Source organism: Felis catus, chromosome E1, assembly GCF_018350175.1.
Source record: "Felis catus isolate Fca126 chromosome E1, F.catus_Fca126_mat1.0, whole genome shotgun sequence".
NCBI classification, from domain to species: domain Eukaryota; kingdom Metazoa; phylum Chordata; class Mammalia; order Carnivora; family Felidae; genus Felis; species Felis catus.
In genome coordinates, this window is record NC_058381.1 from 9,008,027 (window position 1) to 9,028,313 (window position 20,287).

General features: G+C 52.1%; 1 protein-coding gene across 3 annotated transcripts in view; it reads right to left on the minus strand.

Annotated features, from left to right (window-relative positions):
* The window catches only part of CDRT4 (CMT1A duplicated region transcript 4), a 32,049-nt gene extending 24,775 nt beyond the window's left edge, over positions 1–7,274 (minus strand). For 2 of the 3 annotated variants that reach the window (XM_023243992.2, XM_019817197.3), the window contains exon 1: positions 6,691–7,274. In XM_023243992.2, the coding sequence (XP_023099760.2) occupies positions 6,691–7,129 (439 nt within the window). In that variant the 5' untranslated portion in view covers positions 7,130–7,274. The remainder of the gene's footprint in view (positions 1–6,690) is intronic. The other variant, XM_023243993.2, reaches the window with a different exon arrangement.
* Positions 7,275–20,287: the final 13,013 nt, after the last annotated feature.

The following is a 20,287-nucleotide window of genomic DNA, read 5'->3' on the forward strand; positions in this document are numbered from 1 at the left end:
TGTGTGAGCACTGGCTCAAGACGATGTGTGCTTTGTTTCGTTATTCCTCACTATAAACCTATGAGAGAACATCACCACTCTGTAGAAAAAGAAACAAGACTCAGAAAAATGAAGCAATGTTCTCAAAGTCCTACGTTTAGTAAATGATGAGGTTAGAATTGCAAACCAAGGGGGTGCCTGGCTGGCTCAGTTGGTAGAGCAAGCGACTCTTGATCTCAGGGTCGTGAGTTCAAGTCCCACATTGAGAGCATGGAGCCTACTTTACGTAAATTGATTAGTTAAAAAAAAAAAAAGAAGTCAAAACAAAATCAGATTCTAAAACCAGAGTTTTCAACTAGCATACCTGATTACATAGGTAGAAACCCAAAGAAACCTACAAGGTTGCTGGATGTAAACACAGCATATCAAAATCATTTGCATTTCTAAACATCAGCCATAAGCATAAAATGTCTAAAAAGATACTTTGTACAATTATTTCAAAGATATCAAAGTTTGGGGGGGGGGGGTGGTTGCGCCTGGTTGGCTCAGTCGGTTGGGCGTCCGACTTGGGCTCAGGTCATGATCTCGTCCGACTTGGGCTCAGGTCATGATCTCGCGGTCTGTGAGTCTGAGCCCTGCGTCAGGCTCTGTGCTGACACCTCAGAGCCTGGAGCCTGCTTCTGATTCTGTGTCTCCCTCTCTCTGCCCCTCCCCCACTCATGCTCTGCCTCTCTCTCTCTCTCTCTCAGAAATAAACATTAAAAAAAAATAGAAAGCTCAGGAAAGATCCACTTTACGGCTCCACAGAGCAGTGGGTGAAGGACGGTATTTTCATTAAATGGCCCTAGATCACTTGATCCTCATGGAAAAATAATTGCCTTCTCATAATACCCAAAATATCAAGTCCAGATGAGTCGTACCTCTAAATGTTACAAGTAAAACAATAAAGCCTCTAGAAGATAACAGAGGAAAATATCTCCATGCCCTCAGAGTAGAAAAAGGTTTCTACTGTTAAACATTTTTTTTAAATGTTTATTTATTTTGAGAGAGAGAGAGCAAGCAGGGGAGGGGCAGAGAGGAAGAGAGAGAATCTTAAGCAGGCTCCCCTCTGTCAGCACAGAGCCCAATGCAGGCTCCGTCTCACAGTGAGATCACAACCGAAGCAGAGATCGAGAGCCAGATGCTTAACTGACTAAACCATCTAGGCTCCCCTCAAGTTAAATTTCTGTTCACTGGAAGATACCACTGAGAGTATGAAAAGACAAGCGTCCGTCCAAATGGACTGTGGTACTCCATATAATCAAAAAGAGTGTGTATACAGAATGCATTTAAAAAAAAATTTTTTTTTAATTTAAGTAGTCTCCATGCTCAGCACAGAGCCCAATGTGGGGCTGAACTCATGACCCCAAGATGAAGACCTGAGTTCGGAAGAGACTCAGACACTGAACCAACTGAGGCACCCAGGTGCCCCAGAATGTATTTTAAAAAAAATTTTAAACCCTACGATCAATAAGAAAAAGACGAAAGAAAGAAAGAAGAAGAAATTAAGGAAGGAAGGAAGGAAGGAAGGAAGGAAGGAAGGAAGGAAGGAGAAAGAAAGAAAGAAAGAAGAAAGAAAAGAAAGAAAGAAAGAAAGAAAGAAAGAAAGAGAAAAAAGGAAGGAAGGAAGGAAGGAAGGAAGGAAGGAAGGAAGGAAGGAAAGAAGGAAGGAAGGAAGGAGAAAGAAAGAAAGAAACAAAGAAACAAAGAAAGAAAAAAGAAAGAAAGAAGAAAAAGAAAGAAAGAAAGAAAGAAAGAAAGAAAGAGAAAACTGGGGTGCCTGGATGACTCAGTTGGCTAAGTGTCCCACTTTGGCCTCTGGTCATGATCTCATGGTTTGTGAGTTCGAGCCCCACATCCGGCTCTGTGCTGACAGCTCAGAGCCTGGAGCCCGCTTCGGATTCTGTGTCTCCCTCTCTCTCTGCCCCTCCCCCACTCATGTTCTCTCTCTCGCTCTCTCTCGCTCTCTCCCTCAAAAATAAATAAACATTAAAAAATAATAATAAAATCTTTTTAAAAATAGAAAATTAATAGAGACTTGAAGAGGCTCGTCACAAAAGACAATATCAGGGGCGCCTGGGTGGCTCAGTCGGTTAAGCGTCTGACTTTGACTCGGGTCATGATCTCACGGTTTGTGGGTTCGGGCCCCGCGTCAGACTCGCACTGACAGTGTGGAGCCTGCTTGACATTCTCCCTGCCCTTCCCCGACTTGCACTTTCTGTCTCTCAAAAATAATAATAATAAAGGATAAGGAAATAAAATTAAGATCTAAGGATGGGGGGGGAAGGGAGTGGGGGTGGGGCGGGCAGAAATGGAACAAAAGCTGCAGAAAGGAGGGGTGGGGTGGACGTGAGGGGGTGGGGGGTGTGCGCCTGCGTGAAAGATTCTCTTTAGCCTCGGTGAGGAGACTCAGACGGAGGGGTGAGGCAGAAGAAGATACAGACGACCAAGTGTATTGGAAAAACCAGAGGCCATGGGTGGTGGAGGGTTGGGTCTTTGGGAAGGTGAGTGAAATAGCAGTGAAATTAGCAGAAGAACAGAGTGCCGGTGGCCGCACCTATCAAAAGAGATGTGGCCATCAGCCAGTGACTTTCAGGCTATAATTAGCAAATTGGCCAAAAGCAAGCATCTGAAACCGGAACAAAATCATCCTTTCCTCGCTGACGCCCCGGCACGTTCCACAAGCCCCACCCTCTGTGGAGCCGTGGGTTCTCCTCCCCGTCTTCTCTCTCCGCAGTGGAGAACCCACCATGCCATTTACTGGAGGCTGTGGACGTGAACGGACCCGTTCCAACCCAAAATACCTCCTCCGTGACACCCTGCTCTGAGCCTGTCTTCCGACCTGCCTGTCCGTCCTGTCATCAGAGTTGTGGTGGCCTGGGGAAACCTGGGAGTGGGGAAGCCCCATGAAATCCTGGGGAGGCAACAGGGCTAAGGGTCCGGCCAGGGGCCAGTAGCTGGTACAACTGAGCTGAGACGCACAGGCTGGCTGAAGTTTGAACCGATGGGGACCAAGTCAGGAGCCGGCAAAGTGATGTCAGGAGGTCAAGCGGGCAATCTGGTCAGAGGTCATACAAGGGCCAGAGGCCGGGGACCCGGGGACCGGTGCCATGCCGGAGTGTGGCGTGGGAGTTCAGAGCCTGACCATTGGTGTCCAATGGTGTCAGGTTTGAGTGCTGGATCTGGCTAGCCAGCGGTACAACTTTGGGCTTGTTACTGACCTCTTTTGTCCTCTGGCAAAGTGGGAATTGTATAGACAGGAAGATGTTGAGAATGAGCGTGGGGTTGGGGTTACGAATGCGGATGGGCACAGAGTTGGAGACGGAGGTGGGGATGAGCCTGGGGACGAGCCTGGGGATGAGCCTGGGGATGATCCTGGGGACAAGCATGGGGATGAGCACAGAGGTGAGCCTGGGGACGAGCCTGGGGATGAGCCTGGGGACGAGCCTGGGGATGAGCCTGGGGACAAGCATGGGGACGAGCCTGGGGATGAGCCTGGGGATGAGCCTGGGGACAAGCATGGGGACGATCCTGGGGACAAGATTGGGGATGAGCCTGGGGATGAGCCTGGGGACAAGATTGGGGATGAGCCTGGGGATGAGCCTGGGGATGAGCCTGGGGACAAGCATGGGGATGAGCCTGGGGATGAGCCTGGGGATGAGCCTGGGGACAAGATTGGGGATGAGCCTGGGGATGAGCCTGGGGACGAGCCTGGGGACGAGCCTGGGGATGAGCCTGGGGATGAGCCTGGGGACGAGCCTGGGGACAAGATTGGGGATGAGCCTGGGGATGAGCCTGGGGACAAGATTGGGGATGAGCCTGGGGACGAGCCTGGGGACGAGCCTGAGGATGAGCCTGGGGATGAGCCTGGGGACGAGCATGGGGACAAGCATGGGGATGAGCACAGAGGTGAGCCTGGGGACGAGCCTGGGGATGAGCCTGGGGACGAGCCTGGGGATGAGCCTGGGGACGAGCCTGGGGACAAGCATGGGGATGAGCCTGGGGATGAGCCTGGGGACGAGCCTGGGGACAAGATTGGGGATGAGCCTGGGGACGAGCATGGGGACAAGCCTGGGGACAAGATTGGGGATGAGCCTGGGGATGAGCATGGGGACAAGCCTGGGGACAAGATTGGGGATGAGCCTGGGGACGAGCCTGGGGACGAGCCTGGGGATGAGCCTGGGGACGAGCCTGGGGACAAGATTGGGGATGAGCCTGGGGACAAGATTGGGGACGAGCCTGGGGATGAGCCTGGGGACGAGCCTGGGGACAAGATTGGGGATGAGCCTGGGGATGAGCCTGGGGACGAGCCCGGGGACAAGATTGGGGATGAGCCTGGGGATGAGCCTGGGGACAAGATTGGGGATGAGCCTGGGGATGAGCCTGGGGATGAGCCTGGGGACAAGCCTGGGGATGAGCCTGGGGATGAGCCTGGGGATGAGCCTGGGGACAAGATTGGGGATGAGCCTGGGGATGAGCACGGAGGTGAGCATGGGGCCGGTGAAGGAGGGGGATGGGCACAGAGAGGGAGATTGGACGGCTACGGAGCTGGGGCTGGGCCTAGGCAGAGGTTCCGACCCAGGAGCCAGGCAAGCCTTCAGGTGTGAGAGGCCTGACACATCTGTGTCCTCGAGGATCCTGAGCCCGTCAAAGACTGAGACGGGCTCCCAGCCCAGGCGTGAACTTGGCTGGACTTGGCGTGAACTTGGCAGGGCTGAACTGAGGGTATGGACCCGCGGGAGGTCACAAGCACTACCGCCACCCCACTGAGCGCTTGCTGCCTTGGCAAAGCTGGCCTCCGTCCGCCCCTTTGCAGGTGAGCGCTCCTTCCGGGGGCGGTGACAGCACTAGAGGCTGGGGGTACGCATGGCCTCGGGGCTGGGAAACAAGTCCTGGGACCGGCCCCACCCTCCTCAGCCTCTCCGATCCAGCCCCACTGCCTGCCTCCCCGCCAGCATTTCCCAACTGCCCCTCTCCTCTGCTCCTCCCCTTCTGTGTCCAAACAACCCGCATCTCCCCGTCTCTAGTCTCTAACAAATTCTTCCCTTGACCCCGAGCTTCCCTGACTTCTGTTTTGCTACTTTTCTCGGCCACAGTTCCCCAGGGAGTGGCCTGTACTAACTGTTGCCCTCTTCCTCACCACCCCCCCAAGTTTCTGCAGCCTGGCGTCCGTCCTCACAGCTCCATGACCACCTCTGGGCAGGAAGGAGCCCGTGGGGTGACACATAAACAGAAGGCACAGCGATCGGGGACTCCGGGAGGCGTGGGTGGGCAGGCCACGCGCACAGAGACAGGCATGTGCGCACACATAAACATTCAGACACGCAGACACCCAGACACACGTACACGGAGACACAGACACGCACTGACCGATTCCAATATGGCACCAAGGGGCTCTCGCTTTGACCAGAGGGAGCGAGGAGGGAAGCCCAGGGCCGTCCACTGCTCAGCCTGGGGACTCCAGACCCCCAGTGGTGGCAGCAACAAAAGGCCAAAGCAAGCCTTCTACAATTGTTACACCCAGAGCAGACCCGGGCTTTGCGGGGCCTGAACATTGCTCAGCTGGGGAGGAAGCCACCGTTGTGCCCTGCACAAGTCCAGGCGTCAAGCACGGGGGAGGCATCCCTGCAGCAACGTCCGCTAAAACGGAGGGAGAAAAGTGCCCGCCAGGGGGTCTGGAGGCTGTGACCCCGGGACCCAAGCATGCAGGGACCAGCTGTCTGAACACAGTCAGCGGCTCTACCCCAGACAAGCGGCAGGGTCTGAATTTGAACCCAAGGACTCTGGCTTCTCATATTCTTGCCTTTCGGCTTTTCTCAGTCGGACGCAGTGTAGCCGGATCAAGCGTAGAACCAGAGGGGCCGGCACGGAGGGGCCTCTGGGGCTGTGGCCTCCAGAAACACCACGATGGGGTGGTTGCCTGGGTGCTGGGCCCAGCAGAAGGTGCCTTTTCTCCTCACTACCCCGTCTACACCACGCTGCCTTCACCGATCATAAGGTTTACTGAGTGTTGCTTTTATTTTTATTTTTTTAATTTTTTTTTAACAGTTACTTGTGAGAGACAGAGAGACAGAGCGTGAGCAGGGGAGGGGCAGAGAGCGAGGGAGACACAGAATCCAAAGGCAGGTTCCAGGCTCCGAGCCGTCAGCACAGAGCCCGACGCGGGACAAACTCGTGAACCACGCGATCGTGACCTGAGCCGAAGTCGGACGCTCAACCGGCTGAGCCACCCCGGAGGCGCCCCGGTTCCTATAGATTCCTGATAGTGAATTTCATGACTTTACCAGTCCTAGCTTAACTTTCTCTTGGAGCTGAGCTCTGTCCAGAGTCTGAGCATCTCTGGGGGGACACGACACGCGACCCCCGCTGCTCTTTAGAAGACATAGCTGGATCGTGTAGGGGTGTGTGTGTGTGTGTTGCAAAGTGAATCAGGGTCTGAGCGGTGGGGCTGGGACATCAGTACGTTGGACAGAGTCCCCGGGAGGCCGTGGGACCAGAATTGAGGCCACTCCAGGAAACGACCGCCTGATGCCCCGGGAACCCTCAAACAACGGGGGGGGGGGGGGGGCTCCTGTGAAGGACGTGCCCTCCTGGTAGCTGGGTGTGTGCACTTTCACTGGGACCCTGGACTCTCCCCATCAGGGACACCTGCCGGTCCACCCAGACCAGTACCTGACAGGTCTCGGTGATGCCCCATGCCTCCGCCAGTATCTTGGTGGTCCTTCTGCCCCGTGCTTATTTCTGGTCCGCAAATGTCCCCCTGGTCCTGGATTCCACTTCCCCGGTGATCTTCTCGCTGCTGCCGGCCATGCCCTCTGCCAGCCTCGGAGGGGTCCAGGAGCCCGACGCATCCAGGCAAATGGGGGCATTGTGACATCAGCAGTTGCCATGCCCCACAACCTTGAATCTTCCGTCCCGGTTCTCTCCCTCCTCGGCGAGGCCCACCGGCTCCCAGCGCGCAGCCCTCCAACCTTGGTGCCGGGACAATCCTTCCTGCCCCCCTTAGTGAAGGCCTACTGTGTGCTGAGCCTTCAATCAGGCACTCTATGTCCACGATCTCATTTGAGGCCTCTGATGGCAGAGCAGCAGACGAGCTATTGATCTCACTCATTGTAACGCGCACTTACTCTGTGCCACACCTGGCCAGGTGCAGGGACGGATGAGACCAACGGTCAGCTTCCTTACTGCCAACAATCATCTAGAGCTTATGAAGACACAGCGCATTGTTGGTCCCAGCCCGGAGTTTCCGATCAGTACCTGACGCGGGCGCAGAGCCCTCTCCGGCCAGCCCCTTACAGCATTGTTGTGAAACGAAATGCTCTCTGGATGAACAGGAGGAGAGAACTGTTGTCACCAAGAAGCCGTTTGGAATCGGCCCCTCTTCCCCCACTCCGGCGACCCGACCACGTTTGCAGCGGGCTGGGTGCGCACCTTCTAGCCTCACCCGTGACCCCAAATCTGAAAGATCCTCCGAGGTCCCAAGAGGATGGGGAGATTCAGAGCCGGCTGGGACACAAGGCACGGTCATTGTGGGTGTCAACCTGGGACAGCTTCTGGGAGCCAGGCGGGGCTTGGCTATCTTACCGAGGAACCGTGCGTCCTTGGGTCGCTCGCTTGAATTCTCTGCGCCCCGGTTTCTGCATTTGTGAAGCGGGGAGTAAAATAGTAGAACGTACCTGTTGGGTCCGTGCAACAGAGTTCGGACGTTGGGCCGGTTAGCACGTGAAAACTTGAGGACGGTGCCCGGCACGGGGTACGGGCACAGGGGACCGAGAGCCTTAAGCCTCGACCCCTGGTGCCTTAATTTATTCTCCACTGAATGAAGGGAAGGAGCCCATGCTCAGCACCTGGATGTCGGGAGGTGACAAGGAGGGCCAGTGACCGGGCTGGTGAGGTACACTGAGGGACACCCGCGGGCGTCTCCAGGCTGGTGGGCCCCAGGGAGGCACGGAGGCCTTGTACACTCACCGGGCTCGTCCATCTCACAAGCCAATAGACGCCGGTGGGTGAGCCCAGAGGCACTTCCTGCTGACTCGTGGGGAATTTGCTGCCCACAGGGGAGGGGGAAATGCACCTCCCTAGAGCCGACAAAGGCCAGGCAGGTCCTGTGGGAGGAAAATAGATCTGGCTCCCACCCGGGCTCCGGTCCAGGTCACCTGCGGCACTGGGCCTACCAGCAACGCAACCCCTTCAAGCTGCCAAAAGCTGTCAAAGCTTCTCCTTTGGAGGTTCTTGCGAGACCGTGGGGTAGGTCAACCGGCCATCCTCCGCACTCCAAACCCATCCCTGCTCCTGGCCTTTGCACGCAAAGACGCCCGCCGTCTTCCCCAGACTCACCAAGAGACGGGACGGAACGGGCCTAGACCTCATTTCCTTCCTTGCTCACGCATGCCCTACGGCCCCTCCGAACTGCCAGGCCCAACGCACTCCATCCTTGCTTGGAGTGGCCTCCGTGATGCCCGAGGAGAGGCTGGGGCCATGGCCCCACTGCTGTGGGAGTCTCGGGGTGGGAAAGACGTGCAGATCTGGTGTCTGGAGAGAAGGGAGGATCGAGAAGACAGAGCAAGCCTTTTGGAGAGCGACAGAGACAAAGGAAGGGTCCGAGCGGGGCTTCGGCTCATGGGCAGTCAAGGCAGGCCCGTGTCATGGCGGGGAGAGGAGTTCCCAGGAGGGGCGAGGCCCATCCCGGCTCTTGTCCTTACGAAGGCTCACATTGTCTCTGGCCAGTCTGGACCTTTTAAAGCTGGTTCCTGAGTCCTTTAGATAGGAGCCTAGATGTGTTCGAGAGCTCCCTTGCTGTTTACCTGACAGGCTAGTTCTGGGTGCATCTAAAAACGTGAGATAGTGCCTCTAAGGAGTCCTCTCTCTCTCCGTGCAGAATGGTTGATGGCTGACGGAGGCCACACGAGACTTACGCCCACGGCTGGCTTTGGTCACCCCGTCAGCGCACCCCAGATGTCCTCCACTGGCCCTCCGTGTGGGGCTCTGCCAGGGACAGCCCAGCATGCTCCATAGCCTAGCCTCTCAAGGCAGGTTTCCAGAGACCCGTTGCTCTGCTGCAAATCACATTTATTTCACGTGAGCACTTGTGGGTCTGGAATCCAAGGAGGACTCAGCGGGACGGTTCTCCAACCCACGTGGCATCAGCCAGGGCAGCGGGACTGGAAGGTCCATTTCCAAGATAACTAACTTCTTTATTACTTGCCTGGCATCTTGACCCGCCCTAGTCTCTCCCTTCCTCTCTCTCTTTCTCTCTGTCTCTCTGTCTCTCTCTCCGTGGGGTCTCCTCCTCCAGGCCTCTCCATGTGACTCGGGCTCCTCACCAGCCGGGTCGTCACAAGAAGCAGGAGGTGGAAACCACAAGGCCAGTTAAGGGCTTCTTCTAGAATTAACGAAGCTTCACGTGTGCCCGGCTCCGTGGGCCAAAGGAGCCACAGCGTTTGCCCAGATTCCCAGGGGTCGTGCGATAGATCCCACCTTCCGGAGGAGCGACAAGGACAAATTGCGGAAGGGCCCGTGAGGTGAGAGGGATGATCGTGGCTACCTTCAGAAAAGAAGGTCTGCCCCAGGAACCCCCCAGGGTCAGAGCGCTGGGAGTCATTCACAATCCTCTCTCCTCACTCATTCACTCATCCACTCAACAAATAATTCCTCAGTTGGGGTAGTTAACTCTTGCCATGGACTCAATACAGAATTTCTTAGAAAATGAGAAAGGTTTGGGAACAACTTCAAGTTTTTAAATCGAATTTCCCGTTAATGCCCAGCTTATTCTGTTTCATCTCATAAAAAGCAAACCTCACCTGTCTTAGGCAAATTCCTGTATCACCTCCTCTAGGAAGCCTTTCCTGATCTCCCTTCAGGCGTCGTTGGCAGCCCCCACCACACCTTGTTCACACACTAGCAGTGCAATGCCTACATCTGATTTGTAGCCGAGGTCACATTCACCCCAAATAAAGGTTGCCTTTCTCACCACCCTTGCAACCAGATGGCCGTGGCGACTAAGTTCTGGCCCGTGAAACGTAAGTGGAAGTGATATGTGCGACTTTCAGGAAAGGCGCCTAAAGGAGAAGGGTGCTTTTTCCTTTTCTTTCCTCTTTCTCGCTGCCTGGAATACAGGTACGATAGCTGGAGCTAGGGCAGCCACTTTGTACCATACGATGACTTTGGGAATGGAAACCACTCACGGCAGAACAAGGTAAAAAGAGCTGGAGTTCTTGACACCGTGGAGGATCACTCCTACCCTGGAGCCAGTACGTAAAGGTTTTCACGTGAGACAGCAACGAACTTCTATAGTGAACCTCTATCTGGCTTCAGCTACTGCTTGCGATCTTCTGCCACTCACAGTTGAACCTAATCCTAACTGATAAAACTCCTACCCAGGGAGTGGGGAGGCAAAATGTAACTCACATGTCTTCTCCACTGAACCATGTACGGACCCTCCAGCTAGCGGTGGGGAATATTAACTCTGCCACTCAATGCTACTTCCCAGGCAGGAGAATGGGTAAGGTCAAATGATGACATCATGGCCCGAAACTGAATGCATCTGGTGACATTGTTTATAATGTCAAGAGTATGGAAACGAACTCAATGCCGATATAAGAGGAGGAAGGGGGGTGGATTAAAATACGGGATACGCAGGGGCGCCTGGGTGGCTCAGTCCGTTAAGCGTCAGACGCTTGATTTCAGCCCAGGTCACGACCTCACGGTTAGTGAGTTCGAGCCCCACATCAGGCTCCACGCTGACAATGTGCAGCCTACTAAGGATGCTCTCTCTCTGCCTCCCTCTCCCCCTCCCTGCTCAAATTCGCCCTCTCTCTCAAAATAAGTAAATAACCTAAAAAAAATTTTTTTTAATATATAGAATATCCACGTAATGGACATTCTACATCTCTGTTTACACGAACGAGGCAAACCTCTATACACAACGATCACAACACATATTTACGCAAAAACGGCAAGATCTTTAACATACCCCAACCCCAAGGGAAAAGGAGCAAAATCAAAGAAAACAGGTTATGAATGAAAAAAAAAAAAATGGGCAAAAGGGAGGTCACTGTAGGCGCAGACGGGAGGTATGCGAGGGTTCACTGTGCTTGTGTCTCTGTTCATTTGTACTCTGCAAAAACTTCTGTAATAAAAGTGAAAACCAAAACAAAACCACAGGGCTCTGGGCTGTGTTTTCATTTTTTGTGGGTTTTCCCTCACTTTTTATTTTAAAAGTGTTTTCAGGGGCGCCTGGGTGGCGCAGTCGGTTAAGCGTCCGACTTCAGCCAGGTCACGATCTCGCGGTCCGTGAGTTCGAGCCCCGCGTCAGGCTCTGGGCTGATGGCTCGGAGCCTGGAGCCTGCTTCCGATTCTGTGTCTCCCTCTCTCTCTGCCCCTCCCCCGTTCATGCTCTGTCTCTCTCTGTCCCAAAAATAAATAAACGTTGAAAAAAAAATTTTTTTTTAAAAAAAGTGTTTTCAAAGCGTGGCCCCTTTTCAAAGAAAAGCTGAAAGGAGGAGGGGACCCACGCGCGTGTAAATGTTTGAATCCGCACGGCTGATCGGCTTCTGGAGGGCTGCGGAATTCCAAAATTCCAACGGCAGCCAAGGAGAGAGAGGAAGACCCCAGACCAAGATGGGAGCCTTGCTTTGGGTTCTGCAGAATCGCTTTACCACGTGCCTGCATGACTTCTGTGTTGTGGGAAAATGAATTCTTTTTTTTTAATTGAAAAAAAAATTTTTTTAAGGTTTATTTATTTTTGAGAGGGGGAGAGGGGCAGAGAGAGAGGGAGACACAGAATCGGAAGCGGGCTCCAGGCTCCGAGCCGTCAGCAAAGAGCCCGACGCGGGGCTCGAACTCAAGGACCGTGAGATCGTGACCCGAGCCGAAGTCGGACGCTTAACCGACTGAGACACCCAGGCGCCCCAAAAAACTAACTCTTAAAAGGAAGTATGTGACACTAATCCATGTTGTGGGACTGTCGGGGAGTAAGTAAATAAGAAATCCTCACCCCCTCATCCTGCCCCCCTTTGCCTCCTGTCTGGCTAATTCAGATCCAGACTTCAAGTTCCAGGTCAAAGGCCATCTTGCACAGCGGGGCACAGAACTCAAGGGCCACAAGGAGCAGGCTGGGAACATAAATGTCCCAAACAAATGAGCCTAATTCACGAAGGAGGGTGACTGCCTGCTCGCAAGTATTGAATTTGGGGGCGCCTGGGTGGCTCCGTCGGTGAAGGGTCGACCGGCTCAGGTCATGATCCCACAGTCTGTGCGTTCGAGCCCCACATCGGGCTCTGTGCTGACAGCTCGGAGCCTGGAGCCTGCTTCGGATTCTGTGTCTCCCTCTCTCTCGCCCCTCCCTTGCTCATGCTCTGTCTCTGTCTCCCAAAAATAAACATTAAAAAAAATTTTTTAATAAATAAATAAACATTTAAAAAAAATTTTTTAAAAGAAAAACACTTACTATCTGGTTAAAGCTCGAAAGCATTAGGCTAAGCGGAAACAGTCATGAAAGACACCATATTGTACGATCCTATTTATCTGAAATGAAATGTCAGAATAGGCAAATCCCCAGAGACAGAAAGCAGAGTAGTAGTTTCCAAGGATGATGGGGGGGGGGGGGGAGTGAGGGATGGAACAATCTGGAAAGGAGCAGCCAAAGTCTATGGGGTTTCTCACTGGGATGATGACAGTGCCCTAAAAGTTGACTGTGGGGACGTTTTCACAATTCTATTAATATATGAAAAACCACCGAATGGTACGATTTAAGTTGGTGACTTATACGGAATGTGAGTTATATCTCAATAAAACCGTTTTCTTTAAGTCATCTCTACATGCCACGTGGGGCTTGAATCATGACCCCAAGATCAAGAATCACATGCTGGGGCGCCTGGGTGGCGCAGTCGGTTAAGCGTCCGACTTCAGCCAGGTCACGATCTCGCGGTCCGTGAGTTCGAGCCCCGCGTCGGGCTCTGGGCTGATGGCTCGGAGCCTGGAGCCCGTTTCCGATTCTGTGTCTCCCTCTCTCTCTGCCCCTCCCCCGTTCATGCTCTGTCTCTCTCTGTCCCAAAAATAAATAAACGTTAAAAAAAAATTAAAAAAAAAAAAAAAAGAATCACATGCTCTTCTGGGGCCCCTGGGTGGCTCAGTTGCTTGGGCGTCCGACTTCCGCTCAGGTCATGATCTCACGGTTCGTGGGTTCGAGCCCCGCGTCGGGCTCTGTGCTGACGGCTCGGAGCCTGGAGCCCGCTTGGGATTCTGTGTCTCCCTGTCTCTCTGCCCCTCCCCCGCTCATGCGCCATCTCTCTCTCTCTCTCAAAAATCAAATAAATAAAATAAAATAAAATAAAATAAAATAAGAAAATGTCAAACAGCAAAGACGTAATGGTAAACACCAAGTGATCTAGACACAGTTCTTCCTCCGCCAGCTCCCCTGGCACTTTCTCACCCGTTCCGGTGCCCCCAATCATTCGGGGTGCCTGTTACTTCTCTTAAGATGTACCTCAAACCTCCCCCCTTTGGATCGCGTCATCCAGCTGGAGCATCAGGCACATCTCACCCGGCCACCGTTCAGCTTGGAAGTGAAGAAGCAATGTTGTAATACAGTTATCCAGAATAGCCAACCCATAGGAATTTCTTTTATCTTTGGAACACTTTGCGTAATCTATTTTGCAAGAGACCCACTCGCCTAATTCCATTTTTCATTGGCAACTCTTCACACAAGTTCTCGGTCCCGGAAGAAAGTCTGGGACCCTGGCTACCCAGGGTGCTAGCAGAGGGAACAGGAAGCGAGACAGGAGAAAATAGAGATTCTCTGAACCAAGAGCCCTGAAGCACCGAGAGGAAGGGACCCTGTGTCCAGCTGGCGTCCGCTGGGGACCCTCACCGACCCATCAACTGGGGCCATCTACTGTTCATCAGTCCCCAGAACCAAGCAAAAGGAAGGACTCAACTGTCTCGTAAGGAGTCGGAGGCACGTAGGCAAAATCGTGCCCCACGGAAACTAAAACCATTTAAAATGGATACATATTGGGCGCCTGGGTGGCGCAGTCGGTTAAGCGTCCGACTTCAGCCAGGTCACGATCTCGCGGTCCGGGAGTTCAAGCCCCGCGTCGGGCTCTGGGCTGACGGCTCAGAGCCTGGAGCCTGTTTCCGATTCTGTGTCTCCCTCTCTCTCTGCCCCTCCCCCGTTCATGCTCTGTCTCTCTCTGTCCCAAAAATAAAAAAATAAATAAATAAAAAATAAAAACACGTTGGATAAAATGGATACATATCATAGGATTTCCCTCTGAGCGTCAGGGGGACGCTCCAGGGCGCTCACCGTTCTTGGCTACATCAGGAACATTCACGCTGCTGCCCGCATCCGGAATGTTCTCGCCTCTACTTTGCAAAGCTCTGCCCATCCTTCAGTGCCAGCTTCACCTCTGGGAGGCTTCCTCTGATCCCCCCAGGCAAAGCTCCCCACTCCTTTCGGACCTCCCCTAGCAGGCCGTTCATACCTACCCCACTGGGATATTGGCGGCCCTTCTCATTCGTTTACTCCAGTGGGTCAGCGGCTTCCAGAGGGTAGCGGCTGTGTTTTAGTTACCACTGTATCCAAGGCAGGAAGGGCTGGCACAGGGCCGGCCACACCTCCCGCTGTGCACGATTGAATGACTACTTTTTAGAAATCCCAGAACGAATGCAAAGGCGCAAGTATATTGCACGGCCCTCTTAGTATACTGAAGAGCATTACTGATTTTCAAAGACTTTTTCTTGCCGTGATGTCTAGTCTAAGCAAAATTGAGAGGGTGGCCCCGAGATGTCCCATGTACCGCCTGCCCCTACAGATGCATCACCTCCTCCGTGATCAACATCCCCCAGCAGGCTGGTACAACCTGTTAACGCTTGGCGGACCTACACGGGCACCTCAGAATCACCCGGAGCCCGGAGCTTATCTTAGGGTTCGCTCCTGGTGGTGCGTGTTTTCTGGGTTTGGACAGATGCGTGACATACGTCCGTCATTGTGATATTACACAGAATATTTTCACCGCCTTAAAAACACACTGGGCTCCACATCTTTTTTTTTTTTCTTTTAAATTGTTTTTTTTCAACGTTTATTTATTTATAGGACAGAGAGAGACAGAGCATGAACGGGGGAGGGGCAGAGAGAGAGAGGGAGACACAGAATCAGAAACAGGCTCCAGGCTCTGAGCCATCAGCCCAGAGCCCGACGCGGGGCTCGAACTCCCGGACCGCGAGATCGTGACCTGGCTGAAGTCGGACGCTTAACCGACTGCGCCACCCAGGCGCCCCATGGGCTCCACATCTTTATCTGCCTTCCCCCATCCCCTGTCAACCATGGATTTTTTTTTTTAATTGTCTCCATAGTTTCGCTTTTTCCATATCACATAGTTGGAATCACAGCGTAGGCAGCATTTCCAGATGCTGTCACTCGTAACTGATACGCATTTATGGTCCCTCCATGGCTTTTCATGGCTTGATAGCTCATCTCTCTCTCTCTCTTTTTTTTTTTTAATTTATTTATTTTTATTTTATTTATTTTTTTTTAACATTTATTTATTTTTGAGACAGAGAGAGACAGAGCATGAACGGGGGAGGGGCAGAGAGAGAGGGAGACACAGACTCGGAAGCAGGCTCTGGGCTCCGCCGAGCCATGAGCCCAGAGCCCGACGTGGGGCTCGAACTCACAGACAGCGAGATTGTGACCTGAGCCGAAGTCAGACGCCCAACCAACTGAGCCACCCAGGCGCCCCTATTTATTTTTATTTTAGAAAGAGAGAGCACGAGCAGGGGAGAGGGACAGAGGGAGAGAGAGAGAGAGAGAGAGAGAGAGAGAGAGAGTCTTAAGCAGGCTTCACGCTCAGCGTGGAGCCTGACTGGGGCTCAATCCCACCATCCTGGGATCACGACCTGAGTCAAAAATCAAGCGTCAGGCAGGACGTTCAACCCACTGAGCCACCGGGGTGCTCCTATAGCTCATTTCTGTTGAATGCTAATAACATTCCGTTGTCTGGAGGTACCGCAGTTTCTTTAACTCTTCATCTACTAAAGAACAACACTGGCTGCTTCCAAGTATTGGCGATTATAAATAAAGCCGCTATAAACGTGTGTGTGCAGCTTTTTGTACGGACGGAGGCGCGCGTTCACTTGGATAAATACCCAGGAACGAATTTCTGGTTCATATACTAAGAGTGTATATCACAGCACGTTTGGAAACTTGTCATTTCTTTTTTTTTTTTTTTTTAATTTTTTTTCAACGTTTATTTATTTTTGGGACAGAGAGAGACAGAGCATGAACGGGGGAGGGGCAGAGAGAGAGGGAGACACAGAATCGGAAACAGGCTCCAGGCTCCGAGCCATCAGCCCAGAGCCTGACGCGGGGCTCGAACTCCCGGACCGCGAGATCGTGACCTGGCTGAAGTCGGACGCTTAACCGACTGCGCCACCCAGGCGCCCCGGAAACTTGTCATTTCTGCATTTGACAAAACTAGGAATCCTCAAGCGGCCTGTGGCCCTCTTGACCTACAACAGACCCTGCGCGCACATCCAAGTCCCACATAGAGAGTATTCAGGAAATAACCGCTGATAACTTGCTACTTTGTTGCCAAATTCCTTTAAGAGGGACCGGTGCCAGGAGTTGGTGGTTTTTTCTAGGAGACAAAGGTGATACCATTTCCACTTCCTTTCCAGCCCTAGATGACAGGATGCCGTGTGCCTGTAATAATCCCATAAGTCATGTCTCTGCCTACTGACTCCACATAGCCGTGGTCTCTTCCCAGCATATTGCTCTCGTGGCCACTGATCACCTATAAACCCCAGGCGGAAAGTATTCCTGTTCCGGGCACCTTGTGGCACAGTGGGGAAGGGATTGCGTTCTGCTTTTTTTGCTAACCTAGGAGCCTTAGGAAAGACCCTTCCCTTCTCCAAGGGCACAATTTCTTCATGATAAAACAGAGATCGTGGGGCGCCTGGGTGGCTCAGTCGGCGGAGTTGCCGACTTCGGCTCCGGTCACGATCTCGCGGTCCGTGGGTTTGAGCCCCGCGTCGGGCTCTGGGCTGACGGCTCGGAGCCTGGAGCCGGCTTCGGATTCTGTGTCTCCCTCTCTCTCTGCCCCTCCCCCATCGTGCCCTGTCTCTCTCTGCCTTTCAAAAATGAATAAATGTTAAATAAAAAAAAATTAAAAAATAAAATAAAACAGAGACCATAATAGCACGTGTTCTCTTCACTTTGCAAGGATACTTGGAGCATTAAATTCAAGAATAGATTTGGAAATGTTCATAAACTGTCCAAAGACCATGCCAACGTACGAGTTTTGCTATCAGCTTCTTCTTTATAAGTGGATTAGCCAGGCTTGGCACGGAGAATAGTTCCATCTACGTGCAGAATAAAACATTTGACACAGAATAGATTCACCACCATACGAAGCAAGAGCTTCGTAGAGCTGCTTTGTAGAGCCTGCTTGGGATTCTCTCTCCCTCTCTCTCTGCCCCTCCCCCACTGGCTCTCTATCTCTCTCTCTCACAACAAATAAAAATAAAACTTAAAAAATAATAATAAGGGGCGCCTGGGTGGCGCAGTCGGTTAAGCGTCCGACTTCAGCCAGGTCACGATCTCGCGGTCCGGGAGTTCGAGCCCCGCGTCAGGCTCTGGGCTGATGGCTCGGAGCCTGGAGCCTGTTTCCGATTCTGTGTCTCCCTCTCTCTCTGCCCCTCCCCCGTTCATGCTCTGTCTCTCTCTGTCCCAAAAATAAATAAAAAACGTTGAAAAAAAATTTAAAAAAAATAATAATAATACTAGCTAACATGTACTGAAAGTGTATTACGCGCCAGGCCCTGATCTAAACATTTTACCGACGCGAACTCAACAGAGAGGGTGAGCAATTCGCTCAGACACACAGCTGGAGAGGGGCAGAGCCAGACTTTGAGTCCCTAAATTCTGATTGGTTTAACCAACTCCCCAACATAGCGCTGATCATGTGAATCAATTTCAGTTGGGTTTTCGCCCGACAATGGTTCTCAGACGCCCCCCCCCCCGCCGCTGGTACCCACTCGAGACCCCAGCGTCCTCCTGAGGGACTTCTAAACAAGCCCACGAAATGGATATTTTTTTCAAAGTCCTTAGATGAGGAAGCTGAGTCCAGTGGACCTGACCCCAAATTGTTCACAGCTGTGAAGCAGTCAGACTGAGACTCAAAGCAAGGTGTCCCGTGGGGCCACAGTCTTTCCCCGCCTTACGTGGCTCCCCCATCCCAGAGACAGCGGTCAAGTTTCCCTGGCCGTCCATAGATTTGTTCAACCCTCGGTGAGAAGCCACTCTAAACTCTCATTTCCTGGGACAGAGCAGAGATCACTTCCACTTTCCCGAAAGCTTGAAGGACTTTTCAACAAAAAAGAAAAAAAATTTCGAAACACCCTGTGTTTGATGCATCTGATGTGGTGCATTTAATGAGTAAAAAAATTTTGTTCACAGTGGTAGCTAAAAGCTACCGTACATAAAAGGATAGAGACTCTCATGGTATTTGCTGGTTCGAGATTGCCAAAGGACTGGAGACGTGTTAAACCATCGACAGTATGGGAACCGCAGCAGCCAAAAATGACAACTAAAAATCAGACTCGTGACTGGACCTTGTGTCCCTTTGGAAGAGGGTCTAGGTGACATATATCCCAAGGAAGCCTGGTGAGAGATGCTAGGCACATGGGCACAGTCCCCACGGGTAACATGAAAACAAGACCTTTGTTCAGGGCGCCTGGGTGGCTCAGTTGGGTAAGCATCCCACTTCGGCTCAGGTCATGATCTCATGGCTTGTGGGTTCAAGACATGTATTGGGCTCTGTGCTGGCGGCTCAGAGCCTGGAGCCTGCTTTAGATTCTGTGTCTCCTTCTCTCTCTGCCCCTCCCCTGCTCGTTCTCTCTCTCTCTCTCTCTCTCTCTCTCTCTCAAAAATAAGTAAACATAGAGAAGAGAAAAAAAGAAAGAAAGAAAAAGAAAGAAAGAAAGAAAGAAAGAAAGAAAGAAAAAAGAAAGAAAGAAGAGAAGAGAAAGAAAGAAGGAAGGAAGAGAAAGAAATAAAAAAGGAAGGAAGGAAGGAAGGAAGGAAGGAAGGAAGGAAAAGAAAGAAAAAGAAAGAAAGAAAGAAAAAAGGAAGAGAAAGAAAGAAAGAAAGAAAGAAAGAAAGAGAAAGAAAGAAAGAAAGAAAGAAAGAAAGAAAGAAAGAAAGGGAAAGAAAGAAGGAATAGAAAAGAAGGAGGAAGACCTTTGTCTATGTTGCATTCTCCCTAAGACGGGGCCGGGGGCTCATGGTGTTGGACCCGCTTCCCTAGAATGACACAAAGACTCCACTAACCCCACCGGAACGTAAGCTCCGTAACATCCAAGTCTCTGTTTCTCTTGTTTACTTCCGGGTCCTCAGCACCTAGAAGAGCTCCTGACACGAAAGAGCTTCTCGCGATGGTGTCGTGGACTTGCTAAGAAACCAGCCCGAGAGAGAAATGTCGACATCGGGCGTCGGGTCAGCCCCTGGTGCACCTGCCGCAGAGGAGACCCGATCTGCGACATCAGCCGCCCCGGGCTGGGGTAGCCCCCAACTCCAGCTTCTGCGCCTTTCTGCCAGACCTCCGGCTGCTGGGCGGGGTGACCTGTGGCCTCAGGGGGAGACTTTCTCAGGGGGAGACTGCTATTGGTCCCCCCAAAAGGCATTCAGGGAAATAAGAAGAATCCCCTTTTTGAGGGGACGAATAGTAGTCAGGTTAGATGTTGTTTTTATCCTGGGATTAACACATGAGAAAGAAAGCATTTGCACCCTGAAACATTCTGTACCATAAGCATAGAGAAGACGGATGGATGATTGATTGATTGATCGATGATCGATGATAGATAGATAGATAGATAGATAAGATAGAATTATATAGGATTCATATAAGCACACATATATGTGTGTTTACATGTGTGTATATGGATATTTATGTTCATCAAGATACATACAGGGGCCCCTGGGTGGCTCAGTCGGTTAAGCATCCGACTTTGGCTCAGGTCTTGATCTCACAGTTCGTGAGTTTCAGCCCCTTGTCGGGCTCTGTGCTGACAGCTCGGAGCCCGGAGCCTGCTTCGGACTCTGTGTCTCCCTCTCCCTCTGCCCCTCCCCTGCTGGCACTCTGTCACTCCCTGTCTCAAACATAAACATAAAATAAAATTAAAACAAACAAAAAGATACATACAATGCTGCCTTCTCTCCCTCAAATCCAGTTTGCTGTTCTGTTGTCTTGTTTCTGGCCTCCTTCCTCCC